Source organism: Chenopodium album, chromosome 6, assembly GCF_948465745.1.
Source record: "Chenopodium album chromosome 6, dcCheAlbu1.1, whole genome shotgun sequence".
Lineage (NCBI taxonomy): Eukaryota > Viridiplantae > Streptophyta > Magnoliopsida > Caryophyllales > Amaranthaceae > Chenopodium > Chenopodium album.
This window is the reverse complement of record NC_137839.1, coordinates 35,512,299-35,538,540: the sequence shown is the minus strand read 5'-3', so window position 1 is coordinate 35,538,540 and position 26,242 is coordinate 35,512,299. Positions and strand designations below refer to the sequence as shown.

The 26,242-nt window shown below is 39.0% G+C and overlaps 1 protein-coding gene across 2 annotated transcripts in view; it reads left to right on the top strand.

Moving 5' to 3' along the window:
- LOC145634824 (putative hydrolase C777.06c) overlaps positions 1–24,224 on the top strand; it is a 45,100-nt gene extending 20,876 nt beyond the window's left edge. The window contains exons 6-9 of one of the 2 annotated variants that reach the window (XM_081686182.1): positions 19,510–19,574; positions 19,834–19,869; positions 21,567–21,644; positions 24,099–24,224. In XM_081686182.1, coding sequence (XP_081542308.1) covers positions 19,510–19,574; positions 19,834–19,869; positions 21,567–21,644; positions 24,099–24,128 — 209 coding nt within the window. In that variant the 3' untranslated portion in view covers positions 24,129–24,224. Of the gene's footprint in view, positions 1–19,509; positions 19,575–19,833; positions 19,870–21,566; positions 21,677–24,098 lie in introns of both variants that reach the window. The other variant, XM_081686181.1, reaches the window with a different exon arrangement.
- Positions 24,225–26,242: the final 2,018 nt, after the last annotated feature.

Genomic DNA, 26,242 nt, shown 5'->3' with positions numbered 1-26,242 from the left:
TCATCTCTCATAAGCTTAACGTCGACCCAACGTGTCGGCCAGTTAAGCAAAAGAAGCGAAATTACTCCGCAAATAAGAACCGAGACATCGCAGCCGAGGTCAAAAAGTTGCTGGATGCAGGCTTCATCGAACCCTGTCAGTATCCAGAATGGCTGGCCAATGTGGTGATGGTTCAGAAGGCAAATGGCACCTGGAGAATGTGCGTTGACTTCACGGACCTAAATAAGGCATGTCCAAAGGATTTCTATCCCTTGCCGAGGATCGATCAGCTAGTTGATTCGACAAGCGGCCATGCTTTGCTTAGTTTCATGGACGCATTTTCTGGGTATCATCAGATCTTCATGCACCCCGACGACCGAGCAAAGACGGCATTCGTCACGAACGCCGGGGTGTACAATTACAAAATGATGCCCTTCAGATTGAAAAATGCGGGGGCAACATATCAAAGGCTGGTAGACCAAGTTTTCGCCGATAAAAAAGGCCGAAACATGGAAGTCTATGTCGACGATTCCATCGTCAAAAGCAAAAAAGACAAAGACCATGTTAAGGACCTGGCGGAAACTTTCGCCACTCTAAGAAAGCACCAGATGAAGCTGAATCCGAAGAAGTGTGTATTCGGCGTAAAGTCAGGGAAATTCCTTGGGTTCATGGTCAGCAAAAGAGGGATTGATGCCAATCCCGCTAAGGTGTAGGCAGTGCTCGATCTTCCCGAGCCGAAGACAAAGAGGGACGTTCAGCGGCTCACCGGAAGAATGGCAACCCTCTCGAGGTTCATTTCTAGAGCCTCGGATAAGGGGTTACCTTTCTTCAAAGCCCTGAAACTCCCGAAAACAAAAGAGCTCGTTTGGGAGGACGAGCAGAGAGAAGCCTTCAAGCAGCTTCGGGAGCATCTAAATTAGCTTCCAACACTGGCTAGCCCAGTAGAGGGAGAGTCCCTGTACTTATACGTGGCTGTCAGCCCAGCCACCATAAGTGTCGTGCTGCTGAGGGAAGAAAATAAAATTCAGCAACCGATCTACTTCGTCAGCCACACTCTGACGGATGCCGAGACCCGCTACCCCTTACTCGAAAAAGTTGCTTATGCAGTGGTGGTAGCTGCTCGGAAGTTAAGACCCTATTTTGATTGTCATCAGATAGTGGTTTTGACCGATCAGCAGCTGGAAAAGGTTCTCGGCAAAGTTGAAAAATCTGGTAGGCTGGCCAAATGGGCTTTCGAGCTCACAGAGTTCAGCATCAGCTACCAGCCGAGAGCAGCCATAAAGGCTCAAGCTCTGGCGGACTTCCTGGCTGAATGCTCGTACCAGGAGACGCTAGACGATGAAAAGAAAACCTGGACCATTTTCACGGATGGATCCTCCACCGTGAATGGTTCGGGGGCAGGGGTGGTTATAACCTCTCATGAAGGCAAGTCCTTTGAGTATGCACTGAAATTTTCATTCAAAGCTTCGAACAACGAAACCGAGTATGAGGCAGCCATTACCGGCCTAGAATTGTGCATCTCATTGGAAGCCGAGCATATTTGTCTGAGGACAGACTCTCAGCTAGTTGCATATCAGATTGGTGGCAGTTACGAGGCCAAAGAGCCCTCGATGATATCATACCTTGCCAAGATCAAATCAGTTATTGCAAAGCTGAGAACTTATGAAGTTCAGCTGATCCCAAGGGGTCAGAATGCACAAGTCGATGCACTCTCCAAACTTGCTAGTTCAACTCTCACTAAGCTGAACCGATCTGTTTATGTGGAGGTGCGACGAGAAAGAAGTGTCGACGAAGCACCTGAAGTGTGCTGCGTTGACCAGGAACCAAGTTGGATGGATCCCATCCTAGCTTTCAAGCTTCGGGGAGAAATTCCTGAAGACAAAATTTTGGCCTCTAAGTTGAAGCGAACCGGTTCAAGGTTCATTGTCTTCAAGGGGGAACTGCTGAAGAAATCCTTCTCAGCCCCGTTGCTGAAATGCGTGGGGCCGACAGATGCAGATTATATCCTTCGGGAAATCCACCTCGGCATCTGTGGGAACCACATTGGGGGAAGGACCCTAGCCCACAAAGCATTAAGGGCAGGGTACTATTGGCCTACCATGATCTCAGACGCTAAGGAGCTGGTCAGAAAATGCGAAAAATGTCAAAAATTCGCACCAGTCATCCATCAGCCAGCCCAGGAGCTTTAGCCCGTGCTAAGTCCACTTCCATTTGCCCAATGGGGGTTGGATATCCTTGGCCCATTTCCGGATGTCGCGTACCAGAAAAAGTGGCTGATAGTCGGTGTCGACTATTTTAGTAAATGGGTTGAGGCCGAAGCAGCATCGAACATTACAGAGCAAACTGTCAGGAAATTTATCTGGCAGAATATCATCACTCGTTTCGGCATCCCGAAAGTATTTTTCTTTGATCATGGAAGGCAATTTGATAATTTGCCGCTGAAGCGGTATACAGATCAGTTCGACATCAAACTGGCATATTCAGCGGTATGCCACCCGCAAAGTAATGGACAAGTCGAAGCTGCAAATAAACAGATTCTGAATGCCCTCAAAAAGAGGGTTGAGGATCAAAAGTCCAAGTGGCTGGAGGAGCTCCCAGGAACTCTCTCGCCCCTTCGGACAACCGAAAAAGAAGCAACAGGCCATTCACCCTTCGAATTGGTGTATGGTGCCGAAGCCGTTCTCCCAGTGGAAATTGGCACTGAAAGCCTGCGAGTGCACCACTTCTCGGCCGAGAATGAGCAACTTATGAGGGAATCTCTCGATTTCCTTGACGAATTAAGAGACTCGGCCTGAGTCAGAATGGCTGCATACAAGCAGAGAATCATCAAATTTTACAACCGAAGAGTTCAGGCAAGGCCTCTCAAAATCGGAGACCTCGTCCTTCGGAATGCTGCTGCGGTTCAGAAAAGCCGAATTCATGGGAAACTCTCAGCTGCTTGGGAGGGACCCTACGAAATCTATGATGAGCTTCAGCCGGGAACATACCGACTTCGGCAGTTGGATGGAACTGAGCTGAAAAACCACTAGAATGCGGATGTACTTAAGAAATATCATGTGTAAACCCTTCGGGGCAGAACAATCTTTGTAAGTACATTTTAAATTATTAATGAAAGGCCTCCGAGCCACTATTTTCTACAAACATTTGCAATCTTTACTCTTTCATTTTTTCTTAATTCTATCTACTCTTTAAGGGTTTCCTTCGGCCCTGTCTGAAACCTTCGCCCACAGGGCACCAGGTTTCGGATTACCGATAAACTCACCTTTTTAAAGAACACTGGTCTTTCAGCTGAGGTGGAAACCTCAGTAAGACTTGTTCTACAAGGCAATGAGTCCATGGACAGATTTGGGATATTGCCTTAACTGAGCCCTATATCCTAGAAAGCCATTATTTGAAACACTGCCTTCAGCTGGCCTTGTGTTTGAAATATCCATTTTTTTAGATAGACAGAAAGTTAAGAGCAATAGCATAACTGATAGAAAATAAACAAGGAAAAGAAAAATGATCCCAGAAATCTGAAGATCAAGTCTTCAAATCTCTAGGGGGGCAAGAGGCACCACAAGTGCAGACTGCCTCAGCTGAGGCCTCGAAGCTGAAGCTTTGTACTTAGCAATTTTCAAAAAAAAATGGACTCTCATTCAAAGTAAGCCAAATATTCAAACATGCAAGTTTAAAGCAAGGCAATAAGAGGAAAATGTCAGATTCATAAATGGAAATCATGCTCGGATTACAAGCTACAAACATAAGTGTTTAAATAACGAGAAAGAAAATATCGGCAGCCGCCCACAAGCGGAAAATAACAGCTGCCGAAATACGTAGAAAGACAAAAAGTAAACTGTTTGTACATCAAGGCAAGATGAAGCAAAAAACAAGGCAAAAAGAGATTCAAAAAGCGGCAAGTTTAAAGTTAAGCTCATGTCGATCCGCAAGATTCTGAAGACGACTGCCCGAGTTCCTATGCTTCAGGCGGAGGGTCAGGCTGGTCAGCAGTGCCTGTCCCTGGGCAGCCTCAGTTCCAGCAGCAGAAGAGGCAGGTTGGGCTCTCGTCTGGGCATCAGCAGCTCTCTGTTCAGCCTCCATCTCCCTTCGCTCGGCTTCCTCCTCGGCTGCTTCAGCCTTTAGAATCTCGAACTCAAAAGGAGTGGGATACTTCATATGTGGATCTTCGGGATACTGAACCCAGAGCGCGCACTTAGCCCAATCCAGCGAGGGCTTAGCATGGAGAGCCAGCCTCCGGGCCACCCTAAACCCATTTGTATAACCCATCTCATACTCTTCTTGGGTGAAGAGGCGAACCCGGAGCAGGGCTTCAGCATCAGCCAACTTCTTTTGACTTTCCTCCAAATCTTTTTTAGATTCTTCTAGTTCTTCAGAGAGTTTGGAGGAAGAAGTCTTTTGCTCGTCAAGATCCAACTGAACCTTTGAAGTTTCGGCCTTCGCTTGGGTCAGATCATCCTCCTTAGCCTTCAGCTGATCCTCCAGACCTTTCAGCTTCTGATCCTGATCCTCAACAGCAGCTTGAGCAGAGGATAGTTGAGTGTCCCTGGCCTGATGAGCTTCTTCAGCAGCCATCCTCTGCTCCACCTCCTGGACCTGCCCAACTGCTTCGGCAGCCACTCGGCGTGAGATGGCTGCCTTGAAGCTAGGGATGTCGAAAGCCCCAAACTCGTTGATGACTTTCTCCCCGACCATTATATTGGGGAAGACTTCAGTCTCCATGGCGTGGCAGAAAGTCTGAAGGGCTTGGGCAGCCTGCTTCTCATACTTCTCGGCTGCCGCCTGTTTCTCCTCAGCAGCCTGCTGCTTCTGCCAAATTTGCCTCTTCCTGGGCAATTTTGGTGTCTTCCCAGGCACGCTCCAGCTTGTCCTGAAGGGTGTCTATCAGCTCTACACTGAGAGTCTGATTGTGCACAATCTGGTTGCAGGAGCACGTCAGTAAAAAAAAAATAAAAAAAAAAAGAGAAAGCACAAACAGAAACAACAACTCTGAGCTGAAGAGCTGAATTAGGAGAGGAGAAAAATAAACGGTTAAGTACCTGCATCAGCAATCGCTGGTTGTCTCTGTCAGGGTCAGGGACCCTTCGGCTAGACTCACCCATTCCAGCAGTGGCCTTCAGCGACCACACCCTAGCTCGATCTACCTCGGACATACCAGTAAGGTCGCCGAAGTAGCCTGCAGCTCCTTCTCGGTTATGGCCCCAAATACGTTCCCAACTGGTTCGGGGATTGTGATGTGGGGGGCCGAGAAACCCAGGTCTCCAGAATTCAGCGTCTGGAATGAAGGAAAGGAAGACGAGGGAACCTCCTGAGCCTTATCCGGCTCATTACTCTTTTCCCCTTCGGTGGAACCCAGCTGGTCCCTACCCGGGTCAACAATAATGACCTCTTCTTCCTCCCCTGGCTCGGGTTGACGGATCAAGGCGTCAACCTCCCTCTCAATATCGCCTGAGAAACCTTTAGCAGTGGGTTTCTCAGCGGCTTCAGTAGAGTGCCCTACAGCACTCCCTTGGTTCAGATCTTCTCCTTGAACCCCTGCCTTCGGATCAGGAGTTCTCTGGTCCACCTCCATTTCTTGAGTTTCGGGAGGTGGAGGAGGGGTTCGAGGAGGCGGGTTTTCCGGCGGAGGGGGAGCCCTCGGCGAGCTTTTGCCTTCATCGGGCTCCCTTATATGTATGCCTCCAGTAGGCATCAGCCCCGTCTGAAACTGACGAGGACCCAGCACTGCTATCCTCCTCCTCCTCTTGGCTAAGGGTTGTTCGTCCTTTTCTTTAGATTCAGATGAAGGCGAATCTTCAGGACGAGTAGGAGCTTTCCCTTCTCTCCTTCCGCTTCCTTCCTCAGACTGCAGAAATGGGGGGCAGTAAAGGCTTGAGTAAAAAAAAAAAAAAAAAACAAAAAAAAAACAACAAAAACAAAACAAAAGCTAAGGAGCTCACCGAAACCCTCAGCTAAGCTTCGGCTGCAGAAGTACCCTGCTCGGCAGCACGAGAAGGAGTTAATCGCCCTAGTCACGTCTTCAGCTGAGCAGCCTGTGCTTCTTCGGGTAATAGGGGCCTCAAGGGATCCCGCTTCTCCCACCAAGGCTTCTGCTTGGTATAATCTGCAGCAGCCTCGATCTGAAGGCCCGTTGAATGTAAATGCAACGGACGGTCCTTCGGAGCAGTGATCGCCGGAGCTCGGTCTAAAATGACCCTTTCAGCGTTCACCCCCAACCGATTGTAGTCGATACCCGAGGTGGCCTCGCTCAGCTCTGAAAAGGCGTAACGAAGGTTAGACTGAGGGAATGAACATCAAAAGTAAGCAACAAGAAAATAAATAATGCAAGTCCTCGGCCCCAGCCGAAAATACTTACCGCCTCTGTGCTTTCGGATGAGGCCGACAACCGCCGACATCTTCTCTTGGAAGACGTAATGGTTATCTGGAAGCCATCTCGTTGGGATGAACTTCATTCGGCCAGTTCCCCTAGGATTTTCCTGCTTATCGAAGAAACTCATCTGCTCATAAATGGGATGACGAGCGGCATCAGGGTCTTCGAGGCCCAAATCCTGCATGTTCGGATCGGGCCTAGAGAGATAACGGGGAGCCCCGAAAAAATGGGGGTGCTCCGGATCGGCGGGAACCCTTACCTAGATCTACTGGCCTCTCCAATCCTTATCCGAAGAATCGTTCGGCCACATAGTCAAATATTGTGGATGACTCTCAATTCGCCACCAGCCAGGCCCGTGATGACCATATATGCTATGGGTGTTCTGCACCAGCTTGTGCATCCTTCGGAAACAGTGCAAGTTCGGTTCAACGGTAAAAAACCGACATACCCAGAGGTAGGTCATCACCCGCCGAATGCCGACAGGCGTTAACTGGCACAGGGAGATCCTGTACTTAATCAGAATATCCCTGACGAAGGGATCTAGAGGGAACCGAAGCCCGTACTACAACTGCCGAGTATATACCCCTATATACCCATGAGGGGGACGATGAATTCTGTCAATAGGCGAAGGCATTCGGCACCAGTACCCATCCTCCTCAAAAATGCCGTAATGCAATTCTATTTGTTCGGCAAACCGATAGGCTTCGGCGTGCCTAACCCACCAAGAGTAAGGGGCATTTTTCGTCATAGCTCGCTGGGCTTCGGCATTCTTCCACTCAGCATGCCCAGGGAGCGAATTCCAGAGCACAACAGGAAAATCCTCTACCTGCTCTGCATCATTAGCCCCGGCGTCTTGGTGGGGTGCCGCGGCGTTCAGAGGAACGGCCGGAATACCCCTTTCCGGGTCTTCCCCGAATCTTTCCCCATTCCATACATCGGCACGGTCCCGGGGGTCCCTAGCCTGACCCCGCCGTCCAGGTTGACGTCCCCTTCCTCAAGCCATAATTTAATTCGAAGGAGAAAAGTTGGGAAAAGGGGAATTCTTTCAAAAATTCAAGAAAATCAAGGGAAATTCGAAGAAATTTACCTTTAAATGGGTCGAAATGCGCCGATTAAGTAAGTCGAAGCAACGGATTCAAGTGCCGACCTTTGGTTCGGAGGTACTGAGCGATGTTTTCAAAGCGGAATATGGCGTTTCTGTGGAAATTCGAGTGTGAATTGGTGAAGAAATGAGGAGAGAGAGAGCAAATCCAGCCTTATATTTCCAGAAAAAGGAATTTTGAAGGTCAGAATGTTTAATCCCTCTTAAATACCTCCTTAAGTAACCGTTAAACACACTTCCTTCCAGTTAACTGCCCATTATCCGTTCAACTTCCCACTAATTATCCTAATTACAGTTATTTCGTTAATGACTGTTTAAAATTTAAATATTTTGATTTAATTAAATCATTTACTTCCCTCCATTTTTATTGAATTCAAACCTGAACCGTCATCCTTCCAAATCGGGTCTGGGGGGCAAGTTGTTTGGGTCCAATTATGCCAATTGGGCCTAGTCATTAAACGATTCAATATGCCAAGGTCAAGGCTCAATCCTCCATCCTGCCAAGTCAACATTAAGTCAATATGAAGCCAATGGCCCAAGTCATCATGGTCAGCCCATGTGATGTCCAGCCCATCCATTCTCCTTGTATGATAAGGTATAAAAGCCTTCAATTACATCATTTATTACTCAGACACATTAAGCCTCAAGCATTAATTCTCTTGCATAGCTTTCTCTCTCTAAACACTGTTTGACTTCGGCATCGGAGGGGTCTTCCTCGGATCCACCCCCGAGGCCAGTTTTACGTGTGTTTGCTGTGCAGGAAACCTTCGGCCCAGCATCATTTGGACCGGACTAGTCTTCATCCACTTCTTTGGACCTTCGGCAAGGTCCCATTGTTTTCACCCGAAACACAAACTAACAAATAAAAAATCATCAGGAACAGAATCTAAGCCAGTGAAGTATGTAGCACACTTTGAGAGAAAATTTATGACAATCTGGCTATCCGATTCAACAATTATCCTTTCGAAGCCATGCCTAGCAGCAGTTTATGAAAGGAATAGTGTCCTTCGAACAAGTGTATTATTCTGATAGCGGGTTCAGAATTATTAGAAAGCTAATATATTCAGCAAGGTCAAGTGATCGGAATGCCTGGGTGGAGGCCGCTTCCGATCAGTAATATTAATATAATTAATATTACAGCTTAATCTTGACTGAACCCTTCGGGTAACACCCAAGCAAATATATGCGAACCAACTCGACGAATTAATTCGGAAGAAATTAATTCGTCGCCCGAGTGTTAAATAATTAGACATCGGTAATTCGAGCTTAGAGCGTCGAAACCGATCGTCGGAAGTCGAGTCTAAATGATAAAAGACGAGACGCGCAAAATAATAATAAATCAACAATATTCCCGAAAATACCCCTAGCATCGGAGTGCCCCGAGCATCCGAATGCTAGGGGCAAGACGAGCCGGCGCACCGTGCTGGCAGCCACGGCCAGCCGCGGCTAGGCACAGCAGCAGCCGCGCCGCGCCATGGCAGCAGCCGCAGCCGCACCACGCCACAGCAGCAGCCGCGCCACAACAGCAGCTGGTGCGGGCTGGGTGCGGGCCAGGTGCGGGCTGGTGCGGGCTGGGCTCGGGCCGGGCTCGGGCTTGGCTCGTGGCTTGGCTCGGGCCATAGGGCCGTGAATAAGGGGAAGGTTGGAATATGGGAGCAAGTGGGTTGCCATGTGGCACAAGGTGAGGGAGAGAGTGGGGAGCAAGTTTGGACCCCATCTCCAAGTGGTCCTCACCTACTCTCTCATGTATGCTTGACACTTGTTGATTTATTACTAGTTTGCTTAATAATTTTATTTTAGCTTTAAATTAAAATAAGAAAATCTCATTGTCCCACATTGATGGGAGAGATTTTCATACTCCCATCATTCCCTATAAATACCCAACTTTGGGCATTGGAAATGATGCTTGAGTGGGAGTTAAAAAGAGCATTCCATAATATTGGAAAAACTCTTAAACTCATATAACACTCGGGTTTTGGTCGGACCTCGCTAACCCCCAGGTAGTAGACCTTAAAGTTGTGTTCGCCTTTTTGTGGGTGGATACCGTCGGAGGCGCGGCGCTTGACGTGCTCGTAGCTTTCAAATAAGAGCCCCGGTTTTTGGGCGAAGCTCGCTTCGAGGGTAAGATTCGTAATCTTTTCTTTGTGATTATTTATTTATGCTTTATGATTTTAATTATTGCGAGTGGTTCCTTGGGTCGGGGTTTGTTTCCGCGGTGAGTCGGACTCACCAAATCCCAACAGCGGTATCGGAGCCCCGCTCGTTTATTTTTATAATCATGTTTTTCAAGGTTTATTTTGGCTTAATTTTCTGGTTTAAGTTGCTAATTAGATTAGTAGCTCGGTTTTATTTATTTTAATCTTGTTTTTAATGTCGATTTTGGCCCAGAACCCAGATTTTCGCCCAAGACTAGTGAATTTTGGGTGGAAAACGTGTTCTGGAAAGGTTTTTATTCCCAAAGGGGACTGTGATTTTAGCCAAATTCTGACCAGAAATGCCTTTTTCAAGGGGTTTTTCGTTTTTGACGAAAAATTTTAAGTCTTTTCTAACCTTGAAATTAATGGCATAAATAGTTGATTATATGGTTGATTATTTGCATTATTTTCTGCATTTTTATGTCCCCTTAAAGCACACTTACTTGGTAGTATTTGATGCTTAAAGGTTGATTTATTTTCACATAATTACAAACTAATTGCTTTTTAGTGTGAAAGTTTTAATTTTGAGGCTTCCTAAGTGTTAAAGATTCAATCTTTATTTGTGATAAGTGATTGAAACTTTAAAAACCACTAAATTCCATGTTATTTTGTGTTAAACTTTGATGTTTTAATCATTTTGAGTTGATTGGAAACATAAAGTTTCGATTTTTGTGATAGAAATTTTGTTATCTTCATGTTGGAAGATATAATTTTCAAGGATTCACAAAATTTAGATGTTGGAATTTTCATTTGAACATTAAAGTTCATATTTTTCCAACTTCCCTTTACTTTGTCAAATTCTCAAGTTTAATTTAAATTGATTAAATTGAAAGTGAGAAATTGCCTCAATTTTATGTTGCACCAAGATAAACCAATTTAATTAAGAATGGTTCTTGGAATTATTTTGGTTATTTGCACTTTGAAAATTTTATTAAGTTAGACTTGTTTAAAATTTTATTTTGCTCTCTAATTAGTTCTAAAATTAATTTAGAATTAATTATTGTTGTCTCGCGAAAAGGGATCAAATCCCGAGGCCGTGGCACGCAAAACGAGGCAATGCATCACCTTGGCGAGCCGGGCTGCACAACAGCCCATATGTGGCTGCCAAGGTGGCAGCACCACCTTACTTGCGGCCACGCAAGGCAGCAGCACACGCGGGCTGCAGCAGCCACGCGCGACTGTGCCGTGGCAGCAGCTCGCGGCCGTGTGCCGTGGGCCGTGTGTTCGTGGTCTTGGCGTGTGTGTATGCTTGGTGCGGTGAGGTGGCTAGCCGTAGTAGGCTTGATGTAGCTTATTTTGCCGTTTTATCTATTTTAATTAATTTTGTTTATTTTAATTAAAATTTTGGGAGGCTAGGCCTCGGTTTTGAGCGGCATTGGCAAAATTTCATTTTGACAAGTTTGGGTGCTACCGACTTAATTAATTAGATTAATTAAGGAAATGCGGAATTTAGTGGGAGCTTCAACTATTAATGACGTAAATTATATAATCGGTTAAACAACTTTGACTAGTTTTAATTAGGCGTGTTAATCGGATTAACCACCTAGATTAGTTACTAGTGTGCGCATTGTTTAATTGCATTTTACTTTGTTTTAGTTTGTAAATTGCATGGGCCATTCACAAATAGTGAATGGATGAATGGAATATATATATATTCTCTCTCACAGGTTTTATGAAATGGCAACTAGTGGGACCCGACTAGGATAGAAAATACGGACTACGTGCCGTTATGTATTTTTGTAAATCTAAATACGGTCTACGCACCGTTAAGTATTTTTGTACTTTAATATTTAGATCATTCCTAGTTGTAGACACTAGTTTTTGCATAGTTTTGGTTAAGTCTTGAAGACGGCGTATCTTGGAAGACAAAGCCTTGAATTGCAAATGAAGACCTTTTGAAGATATGAAGATCTCAAGGGATCATGCTAGTTGCCAATATGCATCTATAATTTCGCTTTATATTTTATGTTTATATATATATGTGTGAATTATTCGTTAGATGCATGTTTAGGTTTTCTTGATGTTGCGATGATTAGTTAAGTTCACTTAAATCAACCAACATAGAAATCCTAGGTCCCTGATAATATTGAGTCAAACTTGCCTTTCCAAAACAACACTTACTAACCGAACGAGAGTAATGGTAGGCTACGCCAAAGCGAGGTGCCATCACTTCTCTAAGGGGCATAAGGCACATCGGGTGTGCACGTTGGTTTTGGTTTAACTCATCGGTATGAGTGAGGAGTCCTCACATACCGTGGCAAAAGAGATACATCGTCAAAGATGCATTAGATGCGACGATTGTCTAACCAAGAGTGGCTTAGAGCCATTAGCAAGGCAATGCTTACCTTAGAAGATTGAGTGTTTAAGACAAGCCAAAGCATGCTTAACCACTCTTTGTTTCTTCGGATCTTGGAATCGCCTTATTTTCGCCGAATAGGGACAATTATTATGCGTAAATAAGACGTTTAATAAGATTGAAGTTTGCATGAATGCTATTAAATTTCAAACTTATTATGTTCTTGATAAATGGTTATACTTAGCACTTATATTTATAGTATTCTAAATCAAATAATATTGTTTCCATGATTGGTAAAGGAAATCCTTGAGAATAGTTCTCAAAGAAAGGAAAATCATTTCTAAAATACAATTCTCATAAATGACTTTTATAATTAAGTCCGAAAGGACGGTTGGACATCATGTATTCAAAATACTAGGTAGTTTTGATAAAACATGAGGTATTGAGTTGCAAACTCAAGATTGTCAATGTTTGACAACCAATGTATCTTTTCGCATCACAATTGAGTAGGACTCATTGATGTAGTAATTCGAGTAAGAATTAATGGAAAAGATGAAACTTTGTTTAACGGCGCACTAGGTGCTTGATTATGCCTAACAAAGTATAAGAGTCAAGGTACTTAAAGAAATGATTCTTAAAGTAAGATTATGAGATATTGTTTGATAAGAAATATAGGAAAGAAGGAACGAAGAAAAGGAATTAGATTTCATTTCAACTCATGAGTTCATGTTATTGTAGTTAACTTAGCAAATCGTTATCTTCACAAGTATCGGATACTGCTTGAGTGTTCCACTATGATAGTGACCTCAAACTATTGAAGTTAAGCTAAGTTATCAACTTACAAGCTTAGAATGAAGCAAGAAGAGCTACATCAGTTGTAAGGTCGTATGTTTTGTTTAAAGACCTTTTAAGCCAAAGGCTGGAACAAGTAATGGTTATTATGTTCCATAATCAGCATCTGATCCGTTTACACACGGAAAGACTCACGTTCAAAGTAATGAGCAATAGTTGCGAGATTTATTTGAATGGCATGGTTATCCAAGCATTGGGTCAAGAATGTCTGATTATAAACAAACATTTCCCTAAACATGATAAACTCACTAAGTTCAAGTCATGGGATTGATTTGCATTCCGAACATCTTTAGCAATGTCACATCGACAAGAACGTACTCAAAGGCTCTATTAGATAGACTCTTGATAGTTGCTCGATTTGGAATCGTTCTAAAGACAAGCAAGTCTTACTTGTTGAAATCGACAAAACAGAGAGCTATTGTTCTTGGTATAGACAGTTGATTCCGAAGGCTAAAGAGGATTCAATTACTTCAACGTTTCACAAAGAATTTGAAAGGATATGGCTATATTCATCAAATGTGAACAAACTTGACTTGAGTAGCTCAAGAGTTCAGTGAAGTACAGAATCGACTTGGCAAGATATCAAAACGTCTAGATTAGATCGAGCGATGTTTGCTTGAGCCAAGCGTGACTATCTCAAAGTTATGAATGGAAATTTTCATAAATAACTCCACAAAGAACATGGTGTGTCTTCATGGAGACCTCGGTGTCTTTTGAAAATGACTCGAACGATGATGGTTCACAACCCTTCCTATAAAGTTCTTAAAGATTTGCACAAATGACTAATGTTACACTAAACAATGTGTCGAAGCTAAGAAAGGACGCCATATTCAGTTATGGATAGAAATAACTTCTATAAGTCTTTTCAAGTATATGTCTAAGGCTCTTAGTCTCAGTGGGAGTTCACTAGCTCAGTGGGAGCAAAGTGGCTCAGTGGAAGCTAGGTAACTCAGTGGGAGCTGAATGGCTCAATAAAGACTAAGATAGCTCAAGTAGGAGCTAATTGTTTGTTTCACAACGAACTTTTACCCAAAGACAATATACATGTCTCTTTGTAAGCATTCAAGTGATACTACGGGTATTACCTCCACATCCTAATTGAGAACAAAAATTGTTTGTTGCTCTAAGTAGTGTCTTTCTGGAAAGTAACACGTTTCCAAAACGACAAGTGGGAGGAAAATGAACTCGATGACCATCGATCTTAGCAACAAACTAGAACTGAGAATCTTGGAAGACCTTAAAGGACTTCATGAGAATGCTTGATCAAGAATACTCAAAAGGACTTTACAAGTGCCTTAAAAGAGAATTCATTACTCACAAAACATTAAAAATGTTGGAGTAAGATCAACATAATAAAAGGGCTTTGAAAGCGCCTTAAAACTCAGTGTTTGATGCAATTGCCCCGTATAGGTATAAAATTCACCAAAGGCTTGGATTGAATCCTATAAATTTTCTATTAAGTTAGAAAAAAACCTAAGACTTACAAGCATACTACTTACTATTAGATAGTAAAGGAATAATGTCTTGTAAGATAGCTACGACAAATCCAAATTCCGAATAATGGTTAAAAGCCATGAAAATCCGAAATAGACTCCGTGTTTGAAAATCATGTTTGAAACTTGATTAATTTGCATGAAAGGTGAAAGACCCATCGATTGCAAATAAGTTTTCAGGGAGAAAACTAACAAATGTGGAAATGTATATGCATACATAGCTAGATTGGTTGTAAAGGATATAATTAATATCAAGGAGTTGATTTTAAAATCCCATTCACCAATCGGAATGCTCAAGTCTTTTCGTGATTGATCTAGCAAAATTGCACATATGAAATATGGCAAAATAGATACAAAAACCGCCTACCCAAAATAGGATTTTGGAAGTGACTATGGAATAGTCGAAGGGTTTTGAAAATCTAAATAATGCTAGATTTGAAAGCAAGCACATGGAATCCGTCATGGGATTAAAGGAAGCATTGCATGAAGGAATTGGAACGTGTTTTCTCATAAAGTTAATAAGAGGATTGACTTATGGAGAAACATAAAAAATTCTGATGAACAAGAAGTTTAGTGGGAGCAAAAGTAATGGTCCAACAAGAAGTTTACGAACTCTATTGTGAAACAACCATCAAATGCTAAATGTTTAGATTTGAAAGTATTTTCGACAATGGACCGAGCTAAAGACGATACTTAGTACATGTTGGGAATTAAGTTCTATGGTATAGACTTAATTAAATGTTTAAATGAGTAAAAGAAATTACCATGTTAAACATGAAAGACTTTGTAAGGCTTTCGACCCATATGTATGAAGCTAAGTAAATGTTTGAACTAAGTATAAGCTAGGCTAAGTACTAAATCAAACAAGAAAGACTCTAGTAAGAGACTTTCAATCATATCATACAGCGAACAATTTGGCAAGACTCGGTGTAACTATATGAGCTAAATGTCACATGGATGGAATAAAATTGAGAATCATTCTAGAATTAAATCCATCATGTAAAGCTATGATATGGAATCGTCAGATGACTTAAATGCTTAGAGCATGTGAAGTACGTATATAATACCAATCGACATTAATCTAAGTATTAGATCATTAGATTATAGTCAAGAACATCCAAAGAACTTAGATAAGTAGTTGGATGAGTTCTTGACGCATGGAAACAAATATAATTTGAGTTTTGATGTTGCAAAACACAAACCTTAACAAGGATTAGATCCTTAGCAAGGAAGCCATTTATAAGCACGAGGCAAGAAGTGTCGTGGCTTGAGAATGGTAACATGGATGTGCATCCATGTATAATGTGCGGGAATTTAAGGAAAATTTCCATGATCACAAGTGATTAGGGTATCCCAAATCGTTGTGAGTCGCTTGGAGTAAAACCCATGCAAGGCATCATCGGGGATTCTACTAAAATATATGTTGAGAATATTGTTGCCTTAAAGGCAATAATAAGATAGATGTTAAATGGAAAGGTTCGTTGTTGAACATTAATGATTGTAGGTTGTCAAGTAGAAGGTCTCAAATCATGAAAATGAGTGGGATCCATTGCTTGGACAATAAATCCTGAATCACATGTAACCCATTAACACTCTCAAAATTTTATCATCTTATTATGGAAATGGTGGATAATGAAGATGCTAAGGTTTGCAAAGTAATTATAACTAAACCTATACAATAAGTGAACGACAACATTCATAATTGCATGAAAGAAATCAAGCATATCAAATATGGGTGTGATTTCTATGAATGTTTTATGAAGAGTATTACTCTTTAAACATTTGGGAAAAACCATTTATCATAAGATGAAACATTGTGAAGTTTCATAGTGGAATAAAATATTTCTAAATATTCCACAAAACTATTTAATTGTGGTTTAGAATTAAATAATGAGTCCATTCGATTTTAATAAATATTCAAAATAGGGTATCAAGTCAATGGCTTGGATAAAGAAACACCTATTAAGTGAACATTGAATATTTTAGTCGAAAATTATCCCTAATCAAAGTCATATTTTGTGGACGATTGATGACCATCAGAGATTAGTGTGTAGTATGATTTATAGCACCGTTTCTTGTGCTATGAGGATATAAATCATTTGCACAGGTATTGGTTTAGAACCATACTGGATCGACCTATGAGGATACTTTAAGAGATTTAAAATCGTCATAAGTATTTTCTCATTATTACTATCGGAACTCTTTTCCTTTGACCATGAGTAGTGGGAGATCTCTTGTTTGAGTACTGGTCCGCTTTGGTATCCGCCAAACGTCTGCCGTAACTGGGGATTATAAAGACAGATATTGGGCGGGTGAGTCCTCTTAGTAAGAGAAGCTACATTACAAGACTGGAAATGTCCCCCTACTAACAATAGGGAACATGTCTTGTTGTTTACAAGGCCTCTCGAAGAACGAGACTGTGAAAAATGCATGGCCGTGCTCAGATGGATTTTAGAAATCATCTGCTTATTGACAGTCAAACTCGGATTTCGAGAAACACTTCTGGACGTAACAGAGATGACTAGTAATCTTACTCTGTAGTTCATGAAGAGACATGAAGAGACATAGGATAAGGGCTATACACTAAATGCACACTTGTCCGGAAGGACAAGTGGGAGATTGAAAGGAATAGTGTCCTTCGAACAAGTGTATTATTCTGATAGTGGGTTCAGAATTATTAGAAAGCTAATATATTCAGCAAGGTCAAGTGATCAAAATGCTTAGGTGGAGGCCGCTTCCGATCAGTAATATTAATATAATTAATATTACAGCTTAATCTTGACTGAACCCTTCGGGTCACACCCAAGCAAATATATGCGAACCAACTCGACGAATTAATTCGGAAGAAATTAATTCGTCGCCCGAGTGTTAAATAATTAGACATCGGTAATTCGAGCTTAGAGCGTCGAAACCGATCGTCGGAAGTCGAGTCTAAATGATAAAAGACGAGACGCGCAAAATAATAATAAATCAACAATATTCCCGAAAATACCCCTAGCATCGGAGTGCCCCGAGCATCCGAATGCTAGGGGCAAGACGAGCCGGCGCACCGTGCTGGCAGCCACGGCCAGCTGCGGCTAGGCACAGCAGCAGCCGCGCCGCGCCACGGCAGCAGCCGCAGCCGCACCACGCCACAGCAGCAGCCGCGCCACAGCAGCAGCTGGTGCGGGCTGGGCTCGGGCCGGGCTCGGGCTTGGCTCGTGGCTTGGCTCGGGCCATAGGGCCGTGAATAAGGGGAAGGTTGGAATATGGGAGCAAGTGGGTTGCCATGTGGCACAAGGTGAGGGAGAGAGTGGGGAGCAAGTTTGGTCCCCATCTCCAAGTGGTCCTCACCTACTCTCTCATGTATGCTTGACACTTGTTGATTTATTACTAGTTTGCTTAATAATTTTATTTTAGCTTTAAAATAAAATAAGAAAATCTCATTGTCCCACATTGATGGGAGAGATTTTCATACTCCCATCATTCCCTATAAATACCCAACTTTGGGCATTGGAAATGATGCTTGAGTGGGAGTTAAAAAGAGCATTCCATAATATTGGAAAAACTCTTAAACTCATATAACACTCGGGTTTTTGTCGGACCTCGCTAACCCCCAGGTAGTAGACCTTAAAGTTGTGTTCGCCTTTTTGTGGGTGGATACCGTCGGAGGCGCGACGCTTGACGTGCTCGTAGCTTTCAAGTAAGAGCCCCGCTTTTTGGGCGAAGCTCGCTTCGAGGGTAAGATTCGTAATCTTTTCTTTGTAATTATTTATTTATGCTTTATGATTTTAATTATTGCGAGTGGTTCCTTGGATCGGGGTTTGTTTCCGCGGTGAGTCGGACTCACCAAATCCCAACAGTTTAACCCCAAAGAGGATTGCTCTGCATTCTGCAATTTCAGGGGGCCATCTTCCTTGCATTCTTTTCGTTCCCGCCCACAGTACATCACCCTTCAAATCTCTAATCACAGCACCTAAGACCACCCAGCCATCAACATTTAAGCTTGCATCACAATTTACCTAGCTTGATGAAATTAGCCGGAGGGGGATGCCAGACATTCGGGCTTCTGTGGTGCTTCCTGCTGCTGTACCATAGATCCTTGTAGTATACTTGCCACAGTCCTCAACAAGCCTGTATGAGGTATCTATTTAGAATGCATAACTTATACCTAACTTGTGTTTGCTTAAGAGTATTTCAGCTTTATGGGGTTAAAATTCAATATTGGGGCAAGTTGGTATAGCTAAGTTGTTTATATACTCCCTCCGTTTTTAAATACTTGCTCCATTTCTATATTTTACACTATTTATTTATCCTACTTTGACTAATGTTTGTGTTTTATACATAAGAAAAAATTAAATATAGTCGTGTGGGTACTTGTTGGAATCATCTCAATGAATAGATTATTAATTTTTAATTGCTAGAAGTTATACCTACTGATAATTAAAGATATTAGTGATCAAAGATTAGCATCGGCATTCTTGTCCAAGAGAAATGGAGCAAGTATTTAAAAACGGAGGGAGTAATAATTATATTCCGTGAATAATCCAATTGCTTTATAGCAATTATGTACATTATACAAGATAACTATAAGCCCCTAATTTAGCTATATACAAGGAAACTAAATATCCTCAAGGCTAACAACTAGGAAACCGAAATATATACTACCTCCGCTTCGCATTACTCGCAACAAAGAGGTATTATTTGTGAGACATAAAATATTCCTCTGTTGTAAATAATGCTAAGCGGAGGTAGTATAATATATGTACATATATATGTATCTTAACAGTTTATTTATTCATCATGATTTAAACCTAACACATGGTATTGATAAATTCTAACTCCATACCATGATACCATACACCTTGATCTCATTCTGAATTCAAATTCATACTACAATGTGAACTAAGCACATACCAGTAATGATATTGGCACATGTGATTTTATTTAGGAAGAGACCAAACTTATAGGGTTGGGCTTGGATTTTTGTTTTCCACGGCATGACCTCCTCACTAGGTATGATGGGACTATGGGAGGTTGATAACTGAAATTAATAAGAATTTCCTCGCAAATAAATAAATCAATTTAAGGTGTAAATAACTAAATATTACTTGTACGTAGTTTGGTATTGTACCTTTAATTAGTTTCAAGTTTTTGTATGTATAGGAATTACCAATACCTTTTTAATTTTCTATTCAACTTCAAATTTTCATTAGTGATAATGTCATAAAAGTATTACTTTCCAGCTATCTCTAAGGGCAGAGGAGTGGAGCTAGACCTTCTTATCTTGGATACAAATTGCATTTATTTGGTAAGTTACACTCAGATTTATTTGTTATGTACCCTATAAAAACTTTATTCTCTTTTAGAAAAAAAATTATTAATATTTACGTCAAAAGTTTGAGCGAATGAATCCTAAAATTTAATTTATTTAAAAATAATTCAAAGTTGGAATTGTTTAAGGAGAAAATGTAAAAGTTAGGATTATTTTTACGAACTTTTGCCATTTTAATTTTTGATATGTACCGTCATCAATAATTTTAATTGATATCTTGTTTTCATTTATTCAGAATGGACTTCGTAATACACACTTTTGCTTCCCGGAGGTAAGATTTTTGTGCTCCAAATTGTTTATTTATTATTAAAATTAGGTTAAGTCCCGTATCATGTACAGTAATTTTTAATACTTAATACTTATCATTAGTTTAACACTATTATTTAATGATTAAAAATTATATCTAATTGCAAAATAGGATGAAAGTTCTGTAATTACAAAAAAAATATTAAAAAATTTATCACACAAAGAAAATAGAGCGAATAATATATGCACGACAAATAAAAATAACTATGAATTACATTACAAAGTTATAGATATCAAACTATTATTGCATATTATTGTATAAAAAAAATAATATCTTTGTTTGAATGTGTACAAATGGAATATACTTATCAAATAGGAAATGAAATTAATATGGTACTTGTTGGAAATAAAGAAAGGAACAATATTTAATTGTTTGTACAAGATCTTTTTTTGAAATTTCGACTCACTTACTATTCATGTGGTCAAAAGGACCGCATTTTATGACTTATACAATAGAAATAAATTAGCAGGATCTTATTAGATTTCCCTTATTGTAAAATTTTCAAATATTAATTTTTTATAATTTTTACTTATAAATAGCCGAATATATTCATGGTAAAAAATGTTCATTGGAGACCGTGCAATTACAAAATGAGTCAAACTTTCAGAAAAAGGGAGAGTATTTTATAAGGTGTATAGATTTTTAGCTACAAGTTCATCTTTCTTAGAGCAGTTGGCCAGTTGCAATGGTTTAGGAATAAATTCCTATTCCTATTTTGCAATTAACAAATATTACTAGCTACGTACAAATTAGGCAGTGTTGAGCAACTCCACTTAGCTTGTAGCTAGCTTGGACGAAGTACATTATTGTGGCTAGCAATATAGTTTCACACCTTTCAAGGAGTGAGTTGACCTGACCGGCTACTTTAGTTAATTTTGATTAATTTGCAGTTTTATTTATTTATTTAAATTTTTTTTTTTACATGGACGTTCATGTTAAAGTAGATTATTTGTCATGCAAAGCATGGTAGATAGGTCCAAATCTTCATTACTTTTAGGTGTTTTTTTTTTTTTTTTTTTTTTTTTTTTTTTTTTTTTTTTTACATGGACGTTCATGTTAAAGTAGATTATTTGTCATGCAAAGCATGGTAGATAGGTCCAAATCTTCATTACTTTTAGGTGCTATGTGACTAATTCTGAACTATAATAAAGGATAAACAAATAAGCCTTTTCCTTTTATTTTCTTTCTCATTTTAAACATCAAGTAAACTAGTGGGTGGACCGGGCTTTGCCCCGAGTGATACTTTGAATAACTTCATTTTTATATTTGACGCTTTAAAAGACTTATAAAATTTTTTAACGTGGGTAAATTATAATACAGTGACAACAACAATTTATTCTACATTCTAATACGTGTATGTATTTATATATAAATTTGGATAAATAGAGCATGAATTAATGCTACCTAAGATGGTATTACATGTGGTTTGCATTAATGAGGTTTGGGGTTCAAATCTCTTTGCATGTCTTTTTAATTATCATCATTGGATGATGATGTTGCATGAACTTAAAGGTTGCTGGATGATGATTTTATGAATGTCTTTTAATATATATAGTATAGATTATTGGCTATATCAGTAATATGATAATATCACTTTCCTTGTGCATGTATTGGTGCGAAGATTTGTAAGTTATAACTTCTTGTATTTGTCTATCACAAAGACACTTATTGCAGTGAAGACAATTTCTCCAAAGCGTGCATTATTAATCGGAATGAACCATGCATATGATCATGATAAGGTGAACGAATATCTCTTGGAATGGTCAGAAAGGTAAAAATGTATCTATTTCATGTCTCCATTCTCTGCTTAATTACCAAATAGTACTCGGTCGAGTGATAAAGATTGTCTTCTTGTGAACTTTTTGGTATTAATCCCCACAAAGCCAACTTTAGAGTATGATTCCCTAACCCTTTTACGTACCCATCATCAACATGGACTTGACCGGTAATCTGAATGGGTTGACGTGTACTAGACAACATTTCCTTATCTATCCAAAATAAGGGAAAAAAAATTTTTAAAAAAATGAAATTGGCCCTGTTTTTTTTTTTTTTTTTTAGTCTCCTTCACAATTACGCAAAAAAAATAACAATTACGTGTAAGAGACTATTAGCCATCTATTTCATAATGCTAGTCTCATATGGGATCAATCACATAAAATAAGAAAAAAAAAACTATATTTGGAATCTAACATGATATTACAAAATAATTCATAATTACTTTACCTTATTTAAGTATTTTTATTTTTATTTTTATTTATTTAATTTTTTTTTTTTTTGGAAAGTATAAGTCATAATTGCAAAATTCAAGGTAGAGATTTCCTTATTTAGAGTCATGTCATCAATCCACAACCAATTAATTCCAAAAAAATTAATTTAAAAATGGAAAATATTCAATATGTGTATATCTTTTTTAAACACCAAAATAGTATATGGTACTAATATTATGAAACGGAGAGAGTACCAAAAAAACTCCAACATAATATTACACTGTACTCCCTCCATTCCACATTGATGTTCTTGTTTGGAATCTTTGACCTTTTTTTTTTCAAAAAGAGAGAATTTTCTAAATTTCTCTTAATCTATAAGAACAAATATAGTATCTAATTTGATTCGTCTTGGTGAATACATTATTAAATCTAACTTTAATAATTTTTGCTAATATGAGATTAAAAATATTTGCGGTCAAAAATGGGTAAAAATTTACATCGATTTACAGGAACATCACTCTGAAATAGAGGGAGTACTATTCTCGTTCTTTTTTGTTTCTCTAATTCAATTACTATTCATTAGGTCATACTACATAAATTGTGACCTTCTATTATTACTTATGCACCAATAATAGATTATCACGTGCCGTGTGATCTTGTTAGAATTGTTTGAATGTGTGGTACTCCAGTATTATAATTTCCTAATTTATCTAAAAGTAATTATTGACACAAGTATAAATAGTCAAATATGTATGCTGAGAATACAAAATGCAAAATGCAAATTTCGGATTAGCCGTAAGGGTGGAACACTAAAAAAAAATGCAAAATGCAAATTTCGGATTAGCCGTAAGGGTGGAACACTAAAAAAAAAATGCAAAATGCAAGCGAATAGATTTAAAACAATACTAGTTTTGTGCCTCGTGCGATGCCCGGGTTGTTTATGGACTTTTGAGATAAAATTATTTTATAATTCAATTTGATTGAAAATAGAATTCTAAATTATCTTTTTTTGCTACAAAGTCTATCTATATTTATCCAACGTGGTATGACACTTGGCGAAAAGTTAAAACACTAAATGATGATGTTGTCTTGTGGCCTAATTGTAAGGTTATTATTTGGTATTTTATTGAAAATAAAACTCTAAACAACAAACTTATTCTAAAATTCTATCCTAATTTGATTGAAAATGGAATTTTTAACTAACGTTTTTATCTTATAAAGTCTATCTAAATCCATCCAAGGTGGCGTGACACTGATTTTTATCTGATGAAGTCTATTTAAATCTATCCAACGTGACGCGACACTTGGCGAAAAGTTAGAACGCCAAGTGTCGATGGCTCATGATATGGCTAAAAGTTTAGCTTTATATATTAGTTATATGATAAGGATTACTAATTACTACAGATCTTTAAAAATGAAATAGTTTCATATTATTCAATTCATTGATTAATTTGACTACATGTTTTTACTATTGATTTATTATTATTTTTTAAATGTTACTCCGTATTATGCAATTGTAATTTAAATTTTTTAAAGACCAATGTATTTTTATTAATTAGTATAACAATAGTGCCGAATATGACACTTTTACTAAGGGTCTGTTCTCATTTACTGAACTCAGCTGAACTGAACTGAACTGAGCTGAGCTGAACTGAACTGAACTGAACTGAATTGAGCTGAATTGAGCTGAATTGAACTGAACTGAAATGAATATTTTATAAGAGAAGGAAATTAGGAGCTGAACTGAACTGAACCGAACTGAGCTGAGATGAACTGAACTGAACTGAACTAAGCTGAACTGAACTGAACTGAATTGAATTTCAATGTAAGAGAACAGGCCCTAATTCATAAAATTAGGATTATTAAACTATTACTCCCTCCAATCTCTTTGCTCTTCCCACGTACTTTGATTTAATTTTTTTTTCAAATTCAGAATGGATGAGAAAGTGTACTTATATTAAACAATTTATACTTTTTTTGGTTTAGGGAAAGGATACCGGTTCAGCTGGCTCGTGATGGACTAAGAATTCCAATGGAGCTATGTTAAGGTAATTAAGAAGCTCCTCTGATGACTTAATTTGCAAAAAACTGTGGGAGTAACTTGAGCATAAAATTAGATCATCTATGTAAATAAAACAAATGTACTAAAAACATGTACCATGACATCTTTGACGATCTAATTTAAAACATGTTGTTTATCATTAACGAACCCCAATTATGCACAAATATGATACCATGTATTCTAGATAAAGTGTACTTTCCATCTAAGAATTGAGATAAATGACATCTTTCATGTTTGTTTCAAATTATTTGCATCACTTTGTCAGGGTCTGTTCACATTTACACTAGTAGAAAAATACAAAAAGGCACCGCTCTATGGCCACCGGTTTTTGAAAACCGGTGGCTTAAAAAATGGGCGGGATAGGCTAATTTACATTGCCACCGATTCAAACCGAACCGGTGGCATAAATGGTAAAGGCCACCGGTTTGAACCCGTGGCAATAATCAGTTAAAAAAAAAAAAAACCCCTTATAAACCCCAAACCCTACCTCTCTCCCCTCTCATCAGCCGCTCTCTCTCCTCTTTCTCTCTCTCCTCTCTCCTCATGCTCTCCCCTGTTCTCATCTCATCTCTTTCTCATCTCCTTCTTCGATCCTCCTTCTCCTTCTTCGATCCTCCTTCTCCTTCTCATCTCCTTCGCCCTCTTCTCATCTCCTTCGCCCTCTTCTCCTTTGATCTCTTCGTCTTCTTCTCTTTCATTTCCGCCATCACCAAGACCACCACCGCCACAATAAACCACGAATACATGCACCACGAAGACATGCACGAGGTTTTTGTTCAATTAATCGATTTTTCTTGGTTAATTAATCGGATTTTGTTGGGTTTAATTGATTGATTTTCCGGGTTTAATTAGTCGTTTTTGGAATTGTTTGAGTTTCTTAATCGATTTTAATTTGGTTTTTAATCGATTTTAATCAATTAATTCTGGGTTTTTGTTTTTAAGTTCGTGAATCAATTTCTTGGTATTTTTTTTCCTCGGTTTTTTAACTTATTTCTGGGATTTTGTTTTTATTTTTGTTTTTTTTTTCTGGGTTTCCTTCTGGATTGTTTTCTGGGTTCGTGAATATTTCTGGTGTTACTGTAATCGAATTTTCTGAGTTTTTTGGATTTTAATCAATTAAATCGAATATTGTTTTCTGGATTGTTTTCTGGGTTCGTGAAAATTTTCTGGGTTTTTTAAATCGAATTTTCTGAGTTTTAAAATCGATTTTAATTTGATTTCTATTTGATTTTTATTCGATCTTTTATGGGTTTAATTCGATTTTAATTATGGGTACATGCTTTTTCTGGGTTTATTTTTATAAAATGATTTTAATCAATTTATGGGTACATGCTCGATTTATGGATACATGCATAGTGTTGTAATTAGTCGATTTATGGGTACATGATTCTGAGTTTTTTTTTTTTTTTTTTTTTTTTTTTTTTTTTTTTTTTTTTTTTTTTTTTTTTTTTTTGTCGCAGCATATGATTTATTTTTTGTTTTGGTTGATGCAGGTACATTTATTTAGATCTTAAATCGAAGAATCATGATGCAGGAATATTGTTTTTGATGTTGTATATATGGGTTTTTTTTTTTTTTTTTTTTTTGATTTATATTGTAATTTTTTTTTTTTGATTTATATGTTGTAATTGATCAATTTTATTGATTTATATTGTAAATAAAATTTCGATTATATAGATTGATATTGTTTGATTTATATTTTGATGTTTGTAATTTTTTTTTTTTGACTGAATTGTTCTGTTATATTTCGTTTTGAAAAAGACGAAAAAAAAAAATATTATGTATACTTAACCGGTGGCAAAAATAATTAATACCCAAAAACAAAGATGCGCGAAACGATAATTGCCACCGGTTAACCGGTGGCAATACCCCTTTTTGCCACCGGTTTTGAACCGGTGGCCTTGCTTTGGAGTATTGCCACCCCCCAAATGACCACCGGTTCAAAACCGGTGGCATAGGGGGGTTTTGAACCGGTGGCCAATTGATATTTTCGTCTAGTGTTAATTTCAGTTCAGTTTAGGGCCTATCACATTTACTTAATTTTAGTTCAGTTCAGTACAGTTCAGCT